We start from the raw sequence: 22,902 nt of genomic DNA, 5'->3' as shown, positions 1-22,902 counted from the left end.
CTTCTACCTTTAGGGGTAGCTAGATCTCCGGCTGTGACGAGGTGTCCAGGGAGTGACAGGAACATCCCACGGCTACTGCTAGTGTCTGTGTTAAGATCAGGATCTGTGGTCTGTATAGTTACCACCTGCTCAGAGCTTGTCGCATGTCACTCCTACATCACCAGACCATAACAGGTACCATCATTTCTGTCCAGGCCTATTTCATGAGTTTTATTTTTTAAAAGATTCTGTGGAAGCATGGTTGAAAAGCAATGCCTGACTTTCATTTGTTCATTTACATAGAACTTTTATTTATTATTACTTTTGTCAGATTCAAGTTATTTCTGTGACCATTGTGGGTTTTTCTGTCATTAAAAGAGGGGTACTAACAATTTTGACCACGTATGTATATTACTGTATATACTTTATCTGCATTTATATCTAATACTAAATTCTGCAGTTTTTCTCTTACTAGGGACCGGTGTGCTCTTGGATAAGAGTTATAGAACTGATTAGATAAGAAATTGTAACTTAAAGGCCAACCTATATACAGTAGCTATATGAAAGGAGACAACAACTATAATTACATTGGCAACATGTGATTTTTATTTCCTTGTTATCTTGCACTAACATGATTATAATTGCAGTATACAAATTATAACACACCTTGATCCATTATATCACAGTAATTTGTAAGATCCATGACGTTAAAGTACCTTGTTCCAGATTCCGGAACGTGGGCTGTAGTGCTTTCCTAGTCACCTTTAATACTTTGTTAAAATTAAAGTTTAAATTTATGACGAAAAAGTGGAAAGTAAATGGGGAAATTTCAGGTTATGAGTTAATTGTGGGTGGAATGTGGTTGTAGGCAATGTATATAACCACCTGTGCTCTGCGCACTATACAGAAACCACTGAAATCTATCATGTCTCGTGTCAGCTGCCTGAGTATTCTGCTCATTCTGCTGCTGGGTTTCCAGTACAGCGCATCTGGTGAGTGGGGTTTACTTATTAAATATACACCGACATCAGTCTTGCATAATTTATCCAGTATTGTTTTATAAGACAAGACATTATGGAAATGGTATCGCAGGTCAGCTTCAACCGCTTTGCATGGGGATCAGCGGTAATATCAGTTTTAGCCCATAGACACCAAGATGAATGAAGCAATGCACAACTTACTCCATTTCTTTTGTCTCTTCAGTATTTGATTGTTGCTATACATACACCAGGAAGCCATTACCCCAGAAAGCTATCAAAGGATACATGATACAGAACTCTTCTGAGGTGTGCGACATTGATGCCGCCATGTAAGTGACATTCTTAATTGCATAATTTCCATACAGTCTTTATTATACACCGGAGCTGCATTTACATCTCTGCAGGATTTAGAGCTGAAATGTAAAATTTGCGTTCTCTTCACTCCAGAAACTGGACACTAAGAGAACATAACTGTCCAACAACGTTACAGAAGCAAAATTAGGAGTATGGGGGTATGTGCACATGACTTCTTCTTCAGGTAGATTCTGCCAAGATCCTGTCTGGTAAACTCCCCCCCCCCTTCAAAACAGCCAAAAAATTAACATAATGCACAATAATTAGTGATGAGCGAACATGCTCAAATAAGATCTTATCTGCACATGCTTGGGTATTAACCGAGGGTTTTTGGAGTGCTCGAATAATATGTTTGAGTCCCCGCTGCTGCATGTCTCGCGGCTGTTAGACAGGTGCTACAGGTGCTACAGGTGCAGGGATTGCCTGTTTGTTAGGCAATATCTGCATGTGTTCAGGCTGTCTAACACCCTCGAGACATGCAGCAGCGAGGACTCGAACATATAACTCGAACACTCCAAAAACGCTCGGTTAACACCCCAGCAAACGCAGGCAAGATCTTATCTGAGCATGTTCGCTCATCACTAAAAACAATATAAAAACGACTTGCTGTACATAAGTTATGTCCTTTTTTCTGTTAACAGCATTAGACAGTTAAAAAAAAAACGGTCTGGCGACTTCTGTTTGGAAGCCACTCTCAATTTTAAACATCCTGCCATGTGTTTTACGTATTTTTCAGCAGTAGTTTTATTGGTACCGTTTTGCGGCACATACAACGCTTTCATCAAATTGTATTGTATATTTTTGTGAGATGTGCTTTGACCAAAAATGGCAATTCTGATATTTAAAAAAAAAAATGTTCTTTGCTGTGTTTATGTTATGGGACAATAATGTTATATTTTGATAGATCAGACTTTTCAGATTTCTATATTTTTGGGGATGTGAAAAAATGGGAGTGATTCAAATTTTTTTTAAATTACTTTTCACTTTAATTTTTTTTTGTCCCACAAGAGGACTTGAACCTACAATCATTTGAATACTGGTGCTACATAGTAAAATACTTCACTATTGCAGTAAAAAATCGCTCAAGATTGCACTACTAATTGCCACTGTCAGAGATTGACAGCAGCATTTCAGTGATTACCGTACTGAGCAGCAATTGGAGCTATCTATTATAGCTTTTGTTACACACAGTTGCAAGCTATATTTGGAGCAGACTCCTTATGAGCCAATTCCATATTTGCTTCATGATATAATAGTATGTCATGGGATGTAAGGGGTTAAACTTTGGTATTGCAGCTCAAACCTATACAAATGAATGGTGCAATACATAATCTCTATTGTGTAGAAACATAGACATGTACATACGGAGTAGTCATGTTACTGCAACCACCGTTGAATTTCATCTTATTATTGTTCCAGAGCTGTACATATATGCTGTGTCTTACATTTTCTCTTGCCTCATATCCTGAGATCTTTGGCTCACAAACCTGTTTTATTTTAAAAAATAAAAATAAAACATGATTTTGTGATACTCTGTCAGGAGATGCTTGTGACATATGAGGCTATGTGTGGCCACCTAATGGTTGTGTAGTGTATTGCAGTCTGGCAAGTGTTGTGTTAGTAAATTGCAATATTTTATTGAATTTGCATGGTGAATATTTGAGCCCTTACCAACTTCAAGAGAAGATAATAGTGGACCCCTTTGTTAGTTGATTACAATTAGGATGAAATGTCACTTCTATGCTCCTACAGATTGATCACCAAGAAATTTAGAGTTTGCGCGAATCCCAAAGACAAATGGGTCCTTAAGATCATCGCAAAACTGAAGTAAGTAGATATTTTTCTCCTGTATTCTGCATAAATTTAAAAGTTGCTGTACATTTAATTTCATTTTTACTGGTTAGGTTTTTTTCTGCACAGTTTATATTTATCAATACAGTTTACAAAGGGTTAGCCCATCATTAAGGAGGACCTGTCACTACCTCAAAAGTAGATAGATAGTTTGGCCCTTATTTGATTCCCGTTGCTCCCACGAAAGTCTATATATTGCTCTGCATAATTATCCTATGAGCACTGCCCCTTGTAAAAGGGGAATAAAATGTCCATACAGTGATTGTATATCATCCACTTTTCCCTAGTAAATCCATATTGTTATAGTTAATAAAGATGACTTTTCACTGGATTTTTTAACTTACATTGGTTCTAATCCCCTGATTTTGGAACAACTTGGTAGGGAAGATGTCCAGCAACAGATCCGTACAGGTATGTGCTAAAAACAACTATTCATATCAAGAACAAGTAGTTCGAAACGCGTCAGTCAGGTGCATTCCCAGGGATGTGCATTTTTCACTAACATGACAAAAAGTATATATATATTTTAATTTTTTGATCATTTTTTTTAAATAAATAGCTGTTTTTAACACTTATCTCTCCGAATCTGATGCTGGACATCTTCCCTACCAAGTTATCGTCATTTCCTGCTGCCGACACAGGCTCTCATGTCTCTGCACTTTCGGAGGACTTCAGTTTATGAGTGAGCTGGATAACCTTTTTTTTCTATGTGATTCTGGAACAGTATTTCTTTTTTATCTGTGTCTCCCCATAACAACGTTATGATCCCCTGGTAATAACAGTGCAAATTTTTCGTTCAACAATTGGGTGTATAACAAAGATCTTCTCTGGGATGAAGACATGATTTTATTGAAACATCATCAGAGGAGAAAAAGTAAACGCTCACGGGGAACTTCTGTAGCACTCACCCAGTTTGCTGAAGAAAAAATGGTACCATTATTGCCAGGGGGTATAACTTTGGACGGAGGGGCACAGAAGGAAAAGAATAATTGTTCCAGAATTAGAGGAGAAATGCCAATTGGAGGAGGTACTTGGTTTAAATAAAATAAAATCCAGTAAATTTCCTCTTTTAAAGGCGCAGCCAATATTACACATCTAGAATTATGTTACAAGCTGCATTGTCGGATTAATGTTATAACAAAAGTCTATACACCACAGATTCTTGGGCTCATACAATATCAATCTATTGTTCAACTGAAACTAGAAAACAAAGTGCAGAGGAAAAACAAAGTCTAAAAATCCAATGAAAAATATTTTGATTTTTAGGCATACCAGCCATATATTTATAGTATTAAAAGTGAATCTTTAGTAGAATATTAGTAAAATGTCTAATTTTTTTTTCAGGAAAAAGGAAACAAACAATAAACAGTCCTTGAAGAACGTAACCATAATGTCTGGAATCTGAGCATTATACAAAGATGTTTGTCTTTCCAAAATAAGCTATGCAATTCTGTCATTTTCACAGACTGCTAATTTACTTTTTGGTATTGCATAATTTCAGCACTTTCTTAACACATGTGTAATGTATTAATTATTTATCTTGTTTATCACTGATGCTACGGTTTTAGATACTATTACATTGCATACTCTTTCCCAATCAGCATTATAGACATAAGGACTGTAGCTACAATATAGGGGGGCAATGCTCGGTACCAAAGCTCATCCCTTTTAAGTTATCCTGAAGATCGAGTTCCACTAATGAAATATTTAAGTCCTATCCTAATAAAACGTCATTAATCCTAGAGTCCTAGAAAAAAAACTGAAATTTGGTGTATGCCACCACAAGGGAGTCAGTGAACAGATGCTTTTTTCTAGTTGGATCTGTAAATTATTGGATTGCACTCTTCCTCCTCTGCTCTTTATGTAATGTCTTCTGTACCTTCTTCACATGGAAGCTCGGTGGCTTATATTTTAGTCTTGCGACAATAGACTCCTGTATATAAATTGGAGCCAGGCGACATCTGTATGAAATGTAACTAAGAACAAAGAAATATTCTTGGCGCTATCGTTAAAAATGGCTGGAGAGTGTAGAGCTACAATGGAAAAAGGCAATGAACTAAAAACAAATGTTGATGCTCAGCTATACGGTCCATCTAGTGGAAAAATATAAAAATACCAGTGTGAAAAAGATATATGGTGCCACTCACGATCTGAGGTAAAAATGTTCCTGTGTTATGATGTGTTACAACCTGCCTGTATGTTTTGAGTTTGCAAGGTGCAGGCAGACGACGGTCATTTCGGGTATCGAAACACTTCTATGGATCTGCATACACATGCCGTTATAGCTTTTACAAACTGGCATCATGTGACATTTGCCTATTTCACCAGATGTATGGGCGTTTCTTGCCAAAACCTGTGTAAAAGATTGAATAGGAAGTCACATAGCAGGCAGGAATCAATTATCGAATTTTCTCTACATATAACAAGTATTTTGACAGTGGATAAATGTCAATGGCTGATCTCTGCACACTGCCTTAATGAACGCTATATCTGTATGAATTAATATATTTTTGGACTCATTTTATTTAAGTTTTACGTCAATGTAGCAGCAAATCTAATAAATGAATAATGGATCCAAATTTTCTCTATTGCTTGAATCAATTTAAGTTAAGTTCAGATCTGTTGAGTGTTCCTCCACATGGAGGACTTATTCACAGCAATAAGTCTGCAGTAAAATCAGCAGCAGCATTGTCCTCACCAAAGTGTGCAATTTTTTAGTGAATTTCATTGTAGAAATGCTGGTAATGTAATATTCTGTCTGGAAAATCCACTGAGTATATATCACATCTGCACAAATCCTGAGGCATGTTCACACATTCAGTATTTGGTGAGTTTTTTACCTCAGTATTTGTAAGCCAAAATCAGGAGTGGAAAAGTATAATAGAAACATGTCACCGTTTCTGCATTTTTTACCCATAACTGGTTTTATCTTACAAATACTGAGGTAAAAAACTCACCAAATACTCAATGTGTGAAAGTGGCCTTAGGATTTGTGCAGATGCAATATTGCAGGATTGCCTAACAAAGAGGCAAAACCAGCATGTGTTGCATCTGTCAAACAGCCACGAGACAGGCAGCTGTGGCGACTCGAACACAGTATTCAAGCACACCAAAGATACTCTATCAGCACTCGAGCATGTTCAGATAAAACCTTATCGGAGCACATTTTCTCATCACTAGTAGTAGGCCTTCTATATCCTGAGTTGATTTTGATCTCCTAAGACCCTTCAATATTTGTTTAACCTGAAAGAAACTCAAAATCCTAACATCCAACCATTTTTGGAAAAATTAAATATCTGGCAGCATTTTGGATACATAACTAAAAGAGAAACCTTTAAACCTAGTAAAAAATGACATAGCAATAGCTAACTCTATCGATAAAAAATCCCGGCCATTAGAGTTACAGAAGTGACACCAACTTCTCCAGGCATATGACTATTCATTCCAAGTTGTATCTGCAAATGAGTGTTTCAGATACCGCAAAATTACTTCCCTATTAAGTCCCACAGATAAGCGGGGCACTCCAGGCTCTGCTCGTTCGCCAAATTACTCATCTTATTGCATTTAGAGGATAAACAATTAATGGAGAAAACAAAACCATTAAGCCTACTATGAAAAATAATCCTTCTATTACTGAAAGAGTGACCCCATAAAGATAAAGCTACCATAATTGGGAATAACTCCAGAATAATTGCATTCTTATTGAAGCCAGACTGAACCCATTTATCAGACCATGGAAATGAACACCAATGATTATTCCAAAAAACACAAACACCATAACTACTAATTGAACCTGTCAAAATACCTAACAATTCAGCATCTACGAATTCAGATTGCAATAAAGTGTGGCCATTACACTGACATAAAAACTCACGCCATATCTTTAAATCCTCTTTCATATACATACCAATATAAATATAAGAAAAGGAGGAAGACAAGCCTTTCATAGAAGAATACAGGTTTCTAGCAAAAACTCTGCGTACCGGAATAACACGAGCCAGCATCAAATGTAAACTTTGTATATCTCGCAACAGCACCTTACTAGATGACAACATTATATCATGTAAATTTACAATCCAGATATTATTTTTTGCTGGAAGCCTGAATTCCATCCAAACGGTATGCATTGTGATGCCAAGAAAGTCTAAACAAGTACATGGAAAAAACAGTTTTTTCAGATGCTAATGGTATTCCATATCTTTCCATAAAGGAAATTAAGGTTTCTAGCAGGCCCATACAATCACTTGAATCATGACAACCGATAAATAAAAAATTGTCCATATGGTGCAAAACTTTACCACCAGAACTGACACTAGCACAAACTACATATTGAGCACCCCAGGAGTCCGGTTGCCACAATGGCATTGCCTTCCTCACAACAGGGGGTGATGTCATGCCTGGAAGCAAAGAGGGATTCCCTAATCAGATAACAATTACATGCAACACCTTCCTGACTGTAGACCAGAAGGGGGAGCTCTAAACCCAGCTTCAGGTGAGCTTCCCTATAAATTCTGGTCTGGAGGCGGAGTTAGTTAGTCTGTATGTAGGGACAGTGAGAGTGGAGGCAAGAAGAGAGAGGAGCCTGGGGTGGGGAGCTGTGATTGGGCTCACCCCAAGATAAGGCACTTAGAGACCGGACACCGGAGTCAGTGGTGGTGAGAGGACTGCATACCCAGCCACCGAATCCGGAGGGCAGGAGATTCCAAGTCTCCTATCCCCAACTGACACCCAGAGGCAACACAGCAGGTCAGGAGCCTGGGGCTGCCAATGATAGGCTCAGGCTGTCAGCCATACGGGTTGGGAGTACAGACACTGAGAGGACTTGTGCAGAGCTTCAGGCATCAAGAGTCAGAGTACAAAGCGCAGAAGGAAGGCCTCCGAACCCATCTGGATAGGTGGATCTCAAGTTGCTTCCAGGCTGCCTGGACCCCATTATCACCTGTACCCTGGACTGTACCTGTATTTCATCAGTGAAAGGTAAAGGAAACTGCTACCGTTGTGTTCCTCAATCATTACCTGTGCCCTCAGTCCTGCACCCCATCATTTACCATCCCTTACCAACTGTATCAGGTAGACCTGGGGACCTGCTCCACCTGTGGGGTGGAGAACCATCCAAGCTGCATTGCCATCAGCCCCAGCAGCCATCCAGGCTGAACACCACAGGTGGCATCATGAATTATCTGTTAAAGACTTTATTTCCACTTTCACTCACATCCCCTTTAACTGGATGCCCAGGGCCACGGACTGGGTCACTGTCACTGTGACCACCCCTTTAAGGACCCGTTACCGAGTACCCCATGGTCCTATCGGGCGCTCCACTACACGTTCTAGAAAAAAAGAAAACGTTTCAAAATAAAAACAGGACAGAGTAAATCCCATGGGTAAAGCTTTATCAAAATAAAAATAACCATCAAATTATCAAATTGAAAACCTAATCAATTAAAAACAATAGGGGAAACTGTCAACGGACACAACACTGACTTAAAGAGGTTGTCCACTACAATATGTAGTGAGCAGATCGGTTTAAACCTTGGAAAAAAGGCTTTGTTCAAATACCTGTCATGCTGGGTGAGGGAGAACCCAAACACTAGGAAAGGAGGAAGTGGAGACCCCTAGGCAGATCTGACAACAGCCTGTCTGTCCTTAAGTCCCTAAATAGGTTCTGTACCTATCGCTGAGCAGGAACTTAATCCCTGACTGCCCCTAGCAATAAGGCCTGGATAGTGAGGGGATGACGTGAGAACTAGTCATCCCACACTACGACTAAAGACAAAGCAGAAAGACAAACGAGGGAATACACTTAACTTAAGATGACACAAGAGACATCATGCCAGCAATGCTCCAAGAGGCTCCAAGAAGAAACTAGACAGCACATCCAAAAGACAGAGGTAAATAGAGCTATCACCTGTGCCTTGCTGAAGGGACTAAAGGTATTTAAGCCTCCAGCAAGGGTGTGTTAATGAGCAGCAGACAGTGGAGATCACCTCTATGTCATAGAGGGAGAAGGATATCACTCCACAGCAGAGATGCAAGATCCAGAATGTGCCTGTAGAGCCAGGTGCAGTTACCTTCTACAGCCAGATCCAGAATGACTGTCACACCTGACACACTCATGACAATACCTTGTGTTTCCAAATATGTCTGTAAGAGGTGCTATCACCGAACGCACATCCCATCACATGACCTCTGGCTGTAGCTGCTTCTGATGTCCGGTGATGTCACATCAACTTCCGGAATTGGAAGCTGACCTGGCATTACAGAGGCAGGACTCAGGCTCCCTGAGTGACTGGGCTGTGGGTGGAGTTTCACTGTACATCACAGCCCAGCATCATGGGGGTTTGCAGTGCTCTGCTAATGAAAGCAGTGCAGGAGAGAGCGGTTGTGATGATGGGCTGTGACGTGTGGTGAAACTCCACCCACAGCCCAGTCAGTCAGGGAGACTGGGTTCCACCTCAGTGATGTCTGGTCAGCTTCTAATTCCAGAAGTTGACATCACATCACCAGACATCAGAGGCAGCTGCAGCAAGGGGTCACGTGATGGGATGAGCAGACAGCGATAACGCCGCTCACAGGCATATTTGGAAACTCAAGGTATTTGAACAAAGCATTATTTCCAAGGTTTAAATTGGTCTGCCCTCTACACATTGTAGGGGATAACCTCTTTAATATCAGCTTTTGCTACCAAGGTATTTTGACCAAACTTCTGCAACTATTCCAAAGCTCTATCACGTGACATATATGAAACTGAGCTTTTGATTTGACAACAGAATATTTCAAAGACGAATTTAGTGGATAAGATAAATTATTAATTAATCTAAAACTATTAGACCCCTTCTTAGGTACCAGGCCAAGGAGTGACAAACCAAAAATTAACTAAAGGAGGGGATTAGTATGGACCTGCAACCCTGCCGTTGTTTAGCTCTACTTATATCAGTGTGTCACTGATATATATATATACTAGCTGTTTCCAGCCAGCTAACGCTCGACAGGCTCATTGCTATCTAATGTGGTGGTGGGGGGGATTATCTGTGGTAATGTGGTGGGAGGCGGAATTATGTGTGGTGACGTGGTGGGGGGCGGGATTATGTGTGGTGATGTCGTGGGGGCGGGATTATGTGTGGTGATGTACTGGGGGGTGGGATTATCTGTGATAATGTGGTGGGGGGCGGGATTGTGTGTGGCAATGTGGTGGGGGCGGGATTATGTGTGGTGTGGTCGGGGGGCGGGATTATGTGTGGTGATGTGGTGGTGGGGGATTATGTGTGGTAATGGGGTGGTGGAGCGGGATTATATGTGGTGATGAGGTAAGGGGGTGGGATTATGTGTGGTGAGGTGGTGGGGGGCGGGATTATGTGTGGTGATAGGGTGGGGGGCGGGATTATGTGTGGTGATGGGGTGGGGGGTGGGATTATGTGTGGTGATGTGTTGGGGGCGAGATGATGTGTGGTGATGTGTTGGGGGGTGGGATTATGTGTGGTGATGTGTTGGGGGCGGGATTATGTGTGGTGATGTGGTGGGGGGACGGGATTATGTGTGGTGGGCGGGCGGGATTATGTGTGGTGATGGGGTGGGGGGGCGGGATTATGTGTGGTGATGGGGTGGGGGGGCGGGATTATGTGTGGTGATGGGGTGGGGGGCGGGATTATGTGTGGTGATGTGGTGGGGGCGGGATTATGTGTGGCAATGTGGTGGGGGGGCAGGATTATGTGTGGTGTGGATGGGGGCGGGATTATGTGTGGTGATGTGGTGGGGGGGATTATGTGTGGTAATGGGGTGGTGGGGTGGGATTATGTGTGGTGATGAGGTAAGGGGGCGGGATTATGTGTGGTGATGTGGTCGGGGGGTGGGATTATGTGTGGTGATGTGGTGGTGGGGGATTATGTGTGGTAATGGGTTGGGGGGCGGGATTATGTGTGGTGATGGGGTGGGGGGTGGGATTATGTGTGGTTTTGGGGTGGGGGGTGGGATTATGTGTGGTGATGGGGTGGGGGGCGGGATTATGTGTGGTGATGTGGTGGGGGGCGGGATTATGTGTGGCAATGTGGTGGGGGGGCAGGATTATGTGTGGTGTGGATGGGGGCGGGATTATGTGTGGTGATGTGGTGGGGGGGATTATGTGTGGTAATGGGGTGGTGGGGTGGGATTATGTGTGGTGATGAGGTAAGGGGGCGGGATTATGTGTGGTGATGTGGTCGGGGGGTGGGATTATGTGTGGTGATGTGGTGGTGGGGGATTATGTGTGGTAATGGGTTGGGGGGCGGGATTATGTGTGGTGATGGGGTGGGGGGTGGGATTATGTGTGGTTTTGGGGTGGGGGGTGGGATTATGTGCGGTGATGGGGTGGGATTATGTGTGGTGATGGGGTGGGGGGCGGGATTATGTGTGGTGATGGGGTGGGGGGCCGGATTATGTGTGGTGATATGTTGGGGGCGGGATTATGTGTGGTGATGTGTTGGGGGCGGGATTATGTGTGGTGATGTGTTGGGGGGCGGGATTATGTGGTGATGTGGTGGGGGGATGGGATTATGTGTGGTGGGTGGGCGGGATTATGTGTGGTGATGATGTTTATGTGTGTTGATGTGGTGGGGGTGGGATTATGTGTGGTAATGTGGTGGGGGTGTGGGATTATGTGTGGTAATGTGGTGGGGGCGGGATTATTTGTGGTGATGTAGTGGGGGGTGGGAGTATGTGTGGTGATGTGGTGGGGGGCGGGATTATGTGTGGTGGGGGCGGGATTATGTGTGGTGGTAGGGGGCGGGACTGTGTGTGGTGATGTGGTGGGGGGGCGGGATTATGTGTGGTAATGGGGTGGGGGCGGGATTATGTGTGGTAATGGGGTGGGGGGCGGGATTATGTGTGGTGATGTGGTGGGGGTGGGATTGTGTGTGGTGATGTGGTGGGGGGCAGGATTATGTGTGGTAATGGGGTGGGGGCGGGATTATGTGTGGTGATGTGGTGGGGGGCGGGATTATGTGTGGTGATGGGGTGGGGGCAGGATTATGTGTATTGGTGATGCGGTGGGGGCGGGATTATGTGTGGTGATGTGGTCGGGGGGCGGGATTATGTGGTGATGTGGTGGTGGGGGATTATGTGTGGTGATGTGGTGGGGGGTGGGATTATGTGTGGTGATGGGGTGGGGGGCGGGATTATGTGTGGTGATGGGGTGGGGGGCGGGATTATGTGTGGTGATGGGGTCGGGGGGCGGGATTATGTGTGGTGATGTGGTGGTGGGGGATTATGTGTGGTAATGGGGTGGTGGAGCGGGATTATGTGTGGTGATGAGGTAAGGGGGCGGGATTATGTGTGGTGATGGGGTGGGGGGCGGGATTATGTGTGGTGATGGACTGGGGGGTGGGATTATGTGTGGTGATGTGTTGGGGGCGGAATTATGTGTGGTGATGTGTTGGGGGCGGGATTATGTGTGATGATGTGTTGGGGGCGGAATTATGTGGTGATGTGGTGGTTGGGGGATTGGATTATGTGTGGTGATGATGTTTATGTGTGGTGATGTGGTGGGGGTGGGATTATGTGTGGTAATGTGGTGGGGGGTGGGAATATGTGTGGTGATGTGGTGGGGGGCGGGATTATGTGTGGTGGGGGTGGGATTATGTGTGGTGGTAGGGGGCGGGACTGTGTGTGGTGATGTGGTGGGGGGCGGGATTATGTGTGGTAATGGGGTGGAGGGCGGTATTGTGTGTGGTGATGTGGTGGGGGGCAGGATTATGTGTGGTAATGGGGTGGGGGGCGGGATTATGTGTGGTAATGGGGTGGGGGGCGGGATTATGTGTGGTGATGTGGTGGGGGTGGGATTATGTGTATTGGTGATGTGGTGGGGCGGGATTATGTGTGGTGATGTGGTCGGGGGGCGGGATTATGTGGTGATGTGGTGGTGGGGGATTATGTGTGGTGATGTGGTGGGGGGTGGGATTATGTGTGGTGATGGGGTGGGGGGCGGGATTATGTGTGGTGATGGGGTGGGGGGCGGGATTATGTGTGGTGATGGGGTGGGGGGCGGGATTATGTGTGGTAATGGGGTGGGGGTGGGATTATGTGTGGTGATGTGTTAGGGAGCGGGATTATGTGTGGTGATGTGGTGGGGGGCGGGATTATGTGGTGATGTGGTGGGGGGATGGGATTATGTGTGGTGGGTGGGCGAGATTATGTGTGGTGATGATGTTTATGTGTGGTGATGTGGTGGGGGTGGGATTATGTGTGGTAATGTGGTGGGGGGTGTGAATATGTGTGGTGATGTGGTGGGGGGCAGGATTATGTGTGGTGGGGGGTGGATTATGTGTGGTGGTAGGGGGCGGGACTGTGTGTGGTGATGTGGTGGGGGGCGGGATTATGTGTGGTAATGGGGTGGGGGGCGGTATTGTGTGTGGTGATGTGGGGGGCAGGATTATGTGTGGTAATGGGGTGGGGGGCGGGATTATGTGTGGTAATGGGGTGGGGGGCGGGATTATGTGTGGTGATGTGGTGGGGGTGGGATTATGTGTATTGGTGATGTGGTGGGGCGGGATTATGTGTGGTGATGTGGTCGGGGGGTGGGATTATGTGGTGATGTGGTGGTGGGGGATTATGTGTGGTGATGTGGTGGGGGGTGGAAAAATGTGTGGTGATGGGGTGGGGGGCGGGATTATGTGTGGTGATGGGGTGGGGGGCGGGATTATGTGTGGTAATGGGGTGGGGGTGCGGGATTATGTGTGGTAATGGGGTGGGGGGCGGGATTATGTGTGGTAATGATGTGGTGGGGGCAGGATTATGTGTGGTAATGGGGTGGGGGGTGGGATTATGTGTGGTGATGTGTTAGGGAGCGGGATTATGTGTGGTAATGGAGTGGGGGGTGGGATTATGTGTGGTGATGTGTTAGGGAGCGGGATTATGTGTGGTGATGTGGTGGGGGGCGGGATTATGTGTGGTGATGTGGTGGGGGGGGCGGGATTATGTGTGGTGATGTGGTGGGGGGCGGGATTATGTGTATTGATGTAGTGGGGGGCAGGATTAAGTGTGGTGGTGGAGGGCGGGATTATGTGTGGTAATGGGGTAAGGGGGCGGGATTATGTGTGGTGATGAGTTGGGGGGGCGGGATTATGTGTGGTGATGGGGCGGGATTGTGTGTGGCGGGGGTGAGATTATGTGTGGTGATGTGGTGGGGGGTGGGATTATGTGTATTGATGTAGTGGGGGGCAGGATTAAGTGTGGTGGTGGGTGGTGGGATTAAGTGTGGTGGTGGGGGGCGGGATTATGTGTGGTAAGGGGGTAAGGGGGTGGGATTATGTGTGGTGATGTGTTGGGGGGTGGGATTATGTCTGGTGATGGGGCGGGATTGTGTGTGGTGGGGGGCGGGATTATGTGTGGTGATGGGGTTGGGGCAGGATTATGTGTGGTGATGTGTTGGAGGGCGGGATTATGTGGTGATGTGGGGGGACGGGATTATGTGTGGTGATATGGTGGGTGGGCGGGATTGTGTGGTGATGGGGTGGGGGGCGGGATTATGTGTGGTGATGGGCGGGATTATGTGTGGTGATGGGGTGGGGGGCGGGATTATGTGTGGTGATGGGGTGGGGGGCGTGTTTATGTGTGTTGATGTGTTGGGGGGCGGGATTATGAGTGGTGATGTGGTGGGGGCAAGATTATGTGTGGTGATGTGGTGGGGGGCGGGATTATGTGTCGTGATGTGGGGGGGCGGGGATGTGTGTGGTGATGTGGTGTTGGGGGCGGGAATATCTATATATTGCTCAAAAAAAATAAGGGGAACGCTTAAACAACAGAATATAACTCCAAGTAGATAAAACTTCTGTGAAATCAAACTGTCCATTTAGGAAGCGACACTGTTTGACAATCAATTTCACATGCTGTTGTGCAAATGGAATAGACAACAGATGGAAATTATTGGCAATTATCAAGACACTCCATGTATGATGTAGTGGGGGGCAGGATTATGTGTGGTGGTGGGTGGTGGGATTAAGTGTGGTGGTGGGTGGCGGGATTATGTGTGGTAAGGGGGTAAGGGGGTGGGATTATGTGTGGTGATGTGTTGGGGGGTGGGATTATGTGTGGTGATGGGGCGGGATTGTGTGTGATGGGGGGCGGGATTATGTGTGGTGATGGGGTTGGGGCGGGATTATGTGTGGTGATGTGTTGGGGGGCGGGATTATGTGTGGTGATGTGGGGGGACGGGATTATGTGTGGTGATATGGTGGGTGGGCGGGATTATGTGTGGTGATGGGGTGGAGGGCGGGATTATGTGTGGTGATGGGGTGGGGGGCGGGATTATGTGTGTTGATATGTTGGGGGGCGGGATTATGAGTGGTGATGTGGTGGGGGCAAGATTATGTGTGGTGATGTGGTGGGGGGCGGGATTATGTGTCGTGATGTGGGGGGGCAGGGATGTGTGTGGTGATGTGGTGTTGGGGGCGGGAATATCTATATATTGCTCAAAAAAAATAAGGGGAACGCTTAAACAACAGAATATAACTCCAAGTAGATAAAACTTCTGTGAAATCAAACTGTCCATTTAGGAAGCGACACTGTTTGACAATCAATTTCACATGCTGTTGTGCAAATGGAATAGACAACAGATGGAAATTATTGGCAATTATCAAGACACACTCCATAAAGGAGTGGTTCTGCAGGTGAGGACCACAGACCACATCTCAGTACCAATGCTTTCTGGCTGATGTTTTGGTCACTTTTGAATGTTGGTTGTGCTTTCACACTCATGGTAGCATGAGACGGACTCTACAACCCACACAAGTGGCTCAGGTAGTGCAGCTCATCAAGGATGGCACATCAATGCGAGCTGTGGCAAGAAGGTTTGCTGTGTCTGTCAGCGTAGTGTCCAGAGGCTGGAGGTGCTACCAGGAGACAGGCCAGTACACCAGGAGACGTGGAGGGGGCCGTAGGAGGGCATCAACCCAGCAGCAGGACCGCTACCTCAGCCCTTGTGCAAGGAGGAACAGGAAGAGCACTGCCAGAGCCCTGCAAAATGACCTCCAGTAGGCCATAAATGTGCATGTGTCTGCACAAACGGTTAGAAACAGACTCCATGAGGATGGTCTGAGTACCCGAAGTCCACAGATGGGGGTTGTGCTCACAGCTCAACACCGTGCAGGACTCTTGGCAGTTATCACAGAACACAAGGATTGGCAAATTCTCCACTGGTGCCCTGTGCTCTTCACAGATTAAAGCAGGTTCACACTGAGCACATGTGACAGACGTGACAGAGTCTGGAGATGCCATGGAGAGCGATCTGCTTCCTGCAACATCCTTCAGCATGAATGGTTTGGCAGTGGGTCAGTAATGGTGTGGGCTAGCAATTCTTTGGAGGGCCATACTGATTGGTCGAGGCAACCTTTATGACATCATCGTCGCCATGGCAACCATTATGACATCTACGTCGATACTGTGCCCGTCGCTGATTGGTCGAGGCCCAGGCGGCCTCGACCAATCAGAGACGCGGGATTTCCAGGACAGACAGACAGAAAATCCCTTAGACAATTATATATATAGATATATATATAGATATATACTGTACATTCTATGTGTATGTATCTACTCTATTCTAACCTGTCAGTGTGATTTTACTGTACGCCGAACATGAATTGCCGGCTTTTCAAAGGACACCGGTGTGTAAAAATCGGACATCACCTGCATGGTGCGAGTGCCGTGCAATTTTTTCTCGCACCCATAGACTTGCATTGGCGAGTCTCATCTGAGAAACGCAGCAAATCGCAGCATGCTGCAATTTTTTTCTCAATCCGATTTTGGCTGAGAACAAACTCGCAAATGAGATGTCACCTATTGAATAACATTGGTCTCGCAAGTAGTGTTGAGCATTCCGATACCGCAAGTTTAGGGTATCGGCGGATATTTGCGGTATCGGAATTCCGATACCGAGTTCCGATACTTTTGTGATATCGGGAATCGGTATCGGGATCGATAATAATGTGTAAAATAAAGAATTAAAATAAAAAATATGGATATACTCACCTCTCCGGCGGCCCCTGCACCTTACCGCTGTTAACCGGCAGCCTGCTTTGCTTAAAATGAGCGCGTTTAGGACCTTCCATGACATCACGGCTTCTGATTGGTCGCGTGCTGCTCATGTGACCGCCACGCGACCAATCACAAGCCGCGACGTCATTCTCAGGCCCTAAACTCCTCATTCTAGGAATTTAGGACCTGAGAATGACGTCGCGGCTTGTGATTGGTCACGTGGCAGTCACATGAGTGGCACGCGACCAATCAGAAGCCATGATGTCATGGAAGGTCCTGAACGCGCTCATTTTAAGCAAAGCAGGCTGCCGGTTAACAGCAGTAAGGTGCAGGGGCCTCCGGACGGGTGAGTATATCAATATTTTTTATTTTAATTCTTTATTTTACACATTAATATGGTTCCAAGGGCCTGAAGGAGAGTTTCCTCTCCTTCAGACCCTGGGAACCATCAGGATACATTCCGATACTTGGTGTCCCATTGACTTGTATTAGTATCGGGTATCGGTATCGGCGATATCCGATACTTTTTGGGTATCGGCCGATACTATCCGATACCGATACTTTCAAATATCGGACGGTATCGCTCAACACTACTCGCAAGTGAGCATGAGCTCTTAATTGTGAAACATGATCCCTAGAAATTGATTTCCCTTTTGAGCCACATCATTATTTGAGATTAAAATTTTTCTCTGTTTCAAGTTTTTGTTTTACCTGTCTTTCAAAGGATAATTGTTACCTAATAATTTAACATACTTTCCATTATAATCTGTTGTGCAATTATATAAGCACTGGCATGTTATTTTACTGGTTAGTCTAGTTATACAGGAAGTATTTAAAATTCTTATGAGAGGTTGTGACTGCAAAATTCTGTAAGACATGCTATAATATATAATTAATTGCAACATCGGCCACAAGTGGCCCAAATATAAAAAAAAAAACTAAATAGTAATTTGGGTCACAATATTAACTTCACGTGTCTACTACTTTTCTTTGTAATGCTGCATTTTCTACCAAATCAGTAGAGTTTTTAAAGGGAATGTTTTATAAATAAATTTCCTATTGTTTAAATGTATTTTCTCTTCATTTGTTCTCTTGTTTTGCTTTTTCCTTTTCTTTGCTTGTTTCTATTTCTTTTTTTTAAATTCGTTTATTAAAGAGCAGGAAAAAGATGAAACACACATTCTTTACATATAGCCAAGCCAACACAATTACACCATGTCATATTAATAAAGAAAACACAAATGTATACAAAAAATGGGAAAACATTTTCCTTATGGTGCAAAACTGGTTATTTAGGCCCGGTCTAATAAAACTTAAACTATTATGTTATGTTTTGAATATTTGTATTAAAACCTTATAAAACCTGAATAAAAGAAAAGAAAAAAAAAACGAACCACCCAACCTTAACTTGCTGCCAATAACCATCCCCACCACAGCAATTATTTGATAGTGAATCAAGGAGCGAGTCAGTGCATGTTTCACCCCCACTACTTATCATGACGGAAGCAAGCTATCTGACACGTATCGACATAGTGGAATATGATGAATTCCAAACATCCCAGATCCTATTAAACTTTCCTAGACAGCCCCTATTTTGGTACAAAGTTTGTTCATAAGGTATAATTGAGTTTATTAAATCAATCCAGGCCCTGAGAGACGGGTGAGTGCCCCCCATCCAGCACAAAGCTATTACCTTCCGTGCCATAAAAAGTGTCTCCCTTAAAAAGATTTGGGTATGGTGTCCCCATGTCTCTTCCTCCATCACCCCAAATAAGCAAACCAGTGGATTTAGGGGAACAGGCATATGTACAAGGGAGGTCAATAACGAGGTTACCTCAGTCCAGAAGGATTGGATGATCGGACATCCCCAAATCATATGTATAAAATTAGCCTCCACAGCATGGCATCTTAAACATTCCGAGGATGTTGACCATCCCATTTTGAATAATCGTGTCGGTGTTAAGTATGATTGATGCAATATATACAATTGAATCATTCTATTATTGGTCGAGGGAGACACCCCCAGTGGGGACTCCAGAACCATCTCCCAGTCCTCCTCTTGGAGATCAGGGATTAGGGCTCTCCATTTTCCCCTTACTGCCAATACAGTGGAGTCAGTACCTACAGATAACATATGTGTGTACAATGCAGAAATAAGACCACGGGGTCCCTGGGATTTAAGGATTCCTATTAATGGGAAGGATGATATCATTTGCCCAGTATGTATTCCACATACTGTAGGTGCGATTGTATTGCCGATCTAAGTTGTAAAAAGCAGAAAAACTGGGACCTCGGAATATTATATTTAGTTTGAATTTGTTCAAATGACATTAAAGTATTTTGTTCATATAGATTATTAACTGAAACAACACCATACGAGATCCAGAACTGTGTGGATGGGTGATCAACAAACCCCGAGAAGTATATGTTATTCCACAGCGGCATCTCAGCGACGACACCCTCAAAGTGAGTCACCCTCTTTACTTGTTTCCAAGTCAACCTCGCCAATAGGAGTAGTGGTAACAATCCGGATATATGGGGCCTATCCATTTCCAAAAAACCTAGCGGACAATCAATCTTTGCAGCTTGAATTAGATGACTCTCTGAGCTTGGTAAATAACTTTCAGGCATCCATGTACTCAGAGCTCTAACCTGTCCGGCCAAATAATACATATAAAAATCAGGTAATGCTCCTCCTCCCATTTGCTTAGATCTACATAGAGTGGTCAATTTAAGTTTAGGTCTAGCTCCCCCCTATATAAAGGATGAAGTTAAAGAGTTTAGTTTTGAAAAAAAGGATTTAGGAACAGGAACAGCACTATGTTGAAGGGAGTAATTAAGCTTCGGGAGCAATATCATCTTAATAATAATGGTAGTGATTGTTTCTATTTCATTTTGTATATCGATTTTCACTGTGGCCTCTAGGCATAATATAAGAATCATAAGTCTTGTTCTGTACAGACGCTATACCAATTCCACCCCCCATTGTGTCTTAGGATGCAGTGATTGACAGCTCAGCCATCCAGTCTAGTATAGGGGCGTGCTCAGTTTTCTGTGTTTTGATTGACAGCTCGGCTGCCCAATCTGAGACAGGTAGGTGACGACCTCTCATCAAGTGCTCCCTGTTCGCTTGATTACTCATTTATTTAACTGAGCTGGCAGTCCCAGATATATAGGTGCCAGCCGTAGCTTCAGCTCACTGTGGTTTGTTTTCTCTGTGCCTAGTGCTTGGCTTGTTGACCTATCACTGCCTAAACCTTGGGCCTCATTCTGACCATCTGTCTGTTTAACCCCTTCACTCCAATCCGCTATCCTCCTGGTATTTTGACCTCGGACTGTGACATCGCTACACGTTTGTCTCTTCCCTCTGTTTACCCTCCTTGCTATTGACCTTGGACTCCTATATTATACCAACTTACTGCTTGCCCATGAGAAGTGACTCAGAGTGACATAATGGGTGGCCTTATATTTGTTTGTTTTTTTTACAGTATCTATCCTGGTAATATTCTCTGTGACCAGGCGGAACATCTGACGCAGATGATTTTGGATCTGGCTAAATATTACCAGAGTCTTGAATTGTCACAAAATCAATTGCAGGGACATACAATTAATTTAATGAAAACTTCTTATAGCTCTCCGCTGCCGACAGTGACAGCTGTGCTCCAGGCAACAGAACGTGCACAGTGTGGGCACATCGCATGCCCAAGCAGCTTATTCTGCTCACAGTCACGGTCTCCATTACTGCCTCTGAAATTTGCTTCTACATATATTGCCAGTATACTAATGCATCTGATTAAATGTCCAGATCCTATGCTCCAGATAAACTTGCTCTGAGAAAGGTCCACAAAGGACCGAAAACGTTTAGCAAGAAACAAGCTACCGCTGATCTGTTTGTCCAGAAGTAAAATAAATGACTTTATTTTCTACAAGCATTATTGAGTGCCAAGCTTTTTGATACATTTGACAGTGACTATAGCGTCAGTAACCTCTGATGTACAGTGGTCTCTTCTGAACCTGTAATGGACCTCCCTCATTCATTTACGAGAGAGAAAAAACTGTTTAGTGTGTTCAGGGAGAGCTGCAGGTTATTTGTTACCCTACATCCCCGGTTGTCAGGGGTTAAGTTCCAGCGGGTGGGACTAATCATGTCCCTATTGCGAGAAGGTCCTCAGACTTGGACATTTTCCTCTGACATTCTAGGACTTATCTATGACAAACCCGACAGGATCCAGGTCGCTCAGGCAAAGATCATAAACTTGGAACAGGGGAGACACACTGCTGAGGACTACTGCTCTGAGTTTTGGAAGTGCTCCACTGAAATTCTGTGTAATGATGCAGCTCTCTGGTGCCAGTTCCACCAAGGTCTTTCTGAGACTCTTAAGGACAATCTGGTTCTTCATGACAACGTTTGTTCTCTGCTGGAGGCCGTGTCCCAGGCCACATGAATAGACGGCTGAATCCATGACAGAAGTGGTGAACAGCAGGCGACCAATTAAACTTCCCAGGAGCAGGTACATTTACAGGAGGTGGAGCCATTGGAGATTAGAGATGCCAGTCTTCGTGTTGTGCAGAAAAACATAGACATGACCTTGGACTCCGTCTGTGCTATGGTCTCACTGTACATTTTCTGAAGAATTGCCCAACTCTTCCTCAGGAAATCAAACCATTGGGAGAACATTTGAGTCTGGGTGATGGTCAAGGAGGTCTCCCAGACTCTCAGTTATCTTTTTTTTCCAGTTAAAGTGCTGATGAATACAGTGTTATTCTTCAAGAACCAGATGTCATCAGTATTTATGTTCATTGATTGCAGGTCTGCTGCTAACGTTGTTGATTCGGGACTGGTTCCAAAGTTAGGATTAGAGACAGTTAGTTTGGAAAGACCCATTCAAATTCTTCCAATTAACATGACATTGTTTGCCCTTATTTGGTCAAAAAGGTAACGATACCCTTTTGGATAAAATACCTGGTGGGTTGGTTCTGGGGCTTCCTTGGCTGCTTCTTCACAATCCTGTTATTGATTGGTGTCAGAAATAAATTGTTAAATGGAGCCCCAATTGTTACAAGAAACATCTAAAGTTTGTACAAGTAGACTGCGAGACTGAGTACAAGTCTGACAAGTTGTGAACGACTGGAGAGGATGGTGCAGGAATATTTGGAGCTCAATATTAATGTCATCAGAGGTTTAGATCCTTTTGCATTTTGGTCTTCAAAAATGGATGACTGGCCTGAACTCGCCTGTCACATCTTGGAGGTTTGGTCAAGCCGGCAACATTCTCTGAGTCTGTCTTCAGCGCTGCTGGTGGTGTCCTGATGGATAAGCGCATCTGGTTGCCCATTGAAAGTGTAGACCACCTAACTTTCATCAAAATGAGCAAGTCATGGATCTCCAATGACTTTTTCAACTCAGTTGCAGACTGAGCAGACTAAGCAATGGTGTCATTTTTACTGTCATGCATTGATCTTGCGTTATATTGCAGTCTGTGACACCTTTGTTGTGGCTTCTGTAGCTACTGCTGCTGATGTTACAAACAATTTTTTAAATATGGAGACTCGAAGTTGGGTTTCCATCTGGTGGGTTGCCTATAGTGGAAGATGTGTCAGAGGCCTTTTATACTATTTCTGTTACAGGTTATATAAACTAGATTCCTTGATAGGGTGTTGATCCAGGGAACTAGTCTGATTGCCGTATGTGGAGTCGGGAAGGAATTTTTTTCACCAATGTGGAGCTTACTCTTTGCCA

General features: G+C 44.5%; 1 protein-coding gene across 1 annotated transcript; it reads left to right on the top strand.

The window, feature by feature from the left end:
• Positions 1-873: 873 nt before the first annotated feature.
• Positions 874-5,740, top strand: LOC143808545 (C-C motif chemokine 20-like). Its single transcript, XM_077291318.1, has 4 exons — positions 874-971; positions 1,183-1,288; positions 3,066-3,140; positions 4,509-5,740. Exons 1-4 carry the CDS (start codon positions 905-907, stop codon positions 4,567-4,569), a joined length of 309 nt encoding a protein of 102 aa, XP_077147433.1. The 5' UTR covers positions 874-904; the 3' UTR covers positions 4,570-5,740.
• Positions 5,741-22,902: the final 17,162 nt, after the last annotated feature.

Source organism: Ranitomeya variabilis, chromosome 2, assembly GCF_051348905.1.
Source record: "Ranitomeya variabilis isolate aRanVar5 chromosome 2, aRanVar5.hap1, whole genome shotgun sequence".
NCBI classification, from domain to species: Eukaryota; Metazoa; Chordata; class Amphibia; order Anura; family Dendrobatidae; genus Ranitomeya; species Ranitomeya variabilis.
Note: the sequence above shows the minus strand (reverse complement) of the source record. Positions and strands in the feature narration are given on the sequence as shown.

Excerpts from the sequence above, each read along its gene's own strand:
- LOC143808545 (XM_077291318.1), top strand. The coding sequence starts at position 905 with ATGTCTCGTGTCAGCTGCCTGAGTATTCTGCTCATTCTGCTGCTGGGT. Across the intron at positions 972-1,182 it reads TTTCCAGTACAGCGCATCTG|TATTTGATTGTTGCTATACA; the intron begins GTGAGTGGGGTT and ends TTGTCTCTTCAG. Across the intron at positions 1,289-3,065 it reads TGCGACATTGATGCCGCCAT|ATTGATCACCAAGAAATTTA; the intron begins GTAAGTGACATT and ends ATGCTCCTACAG.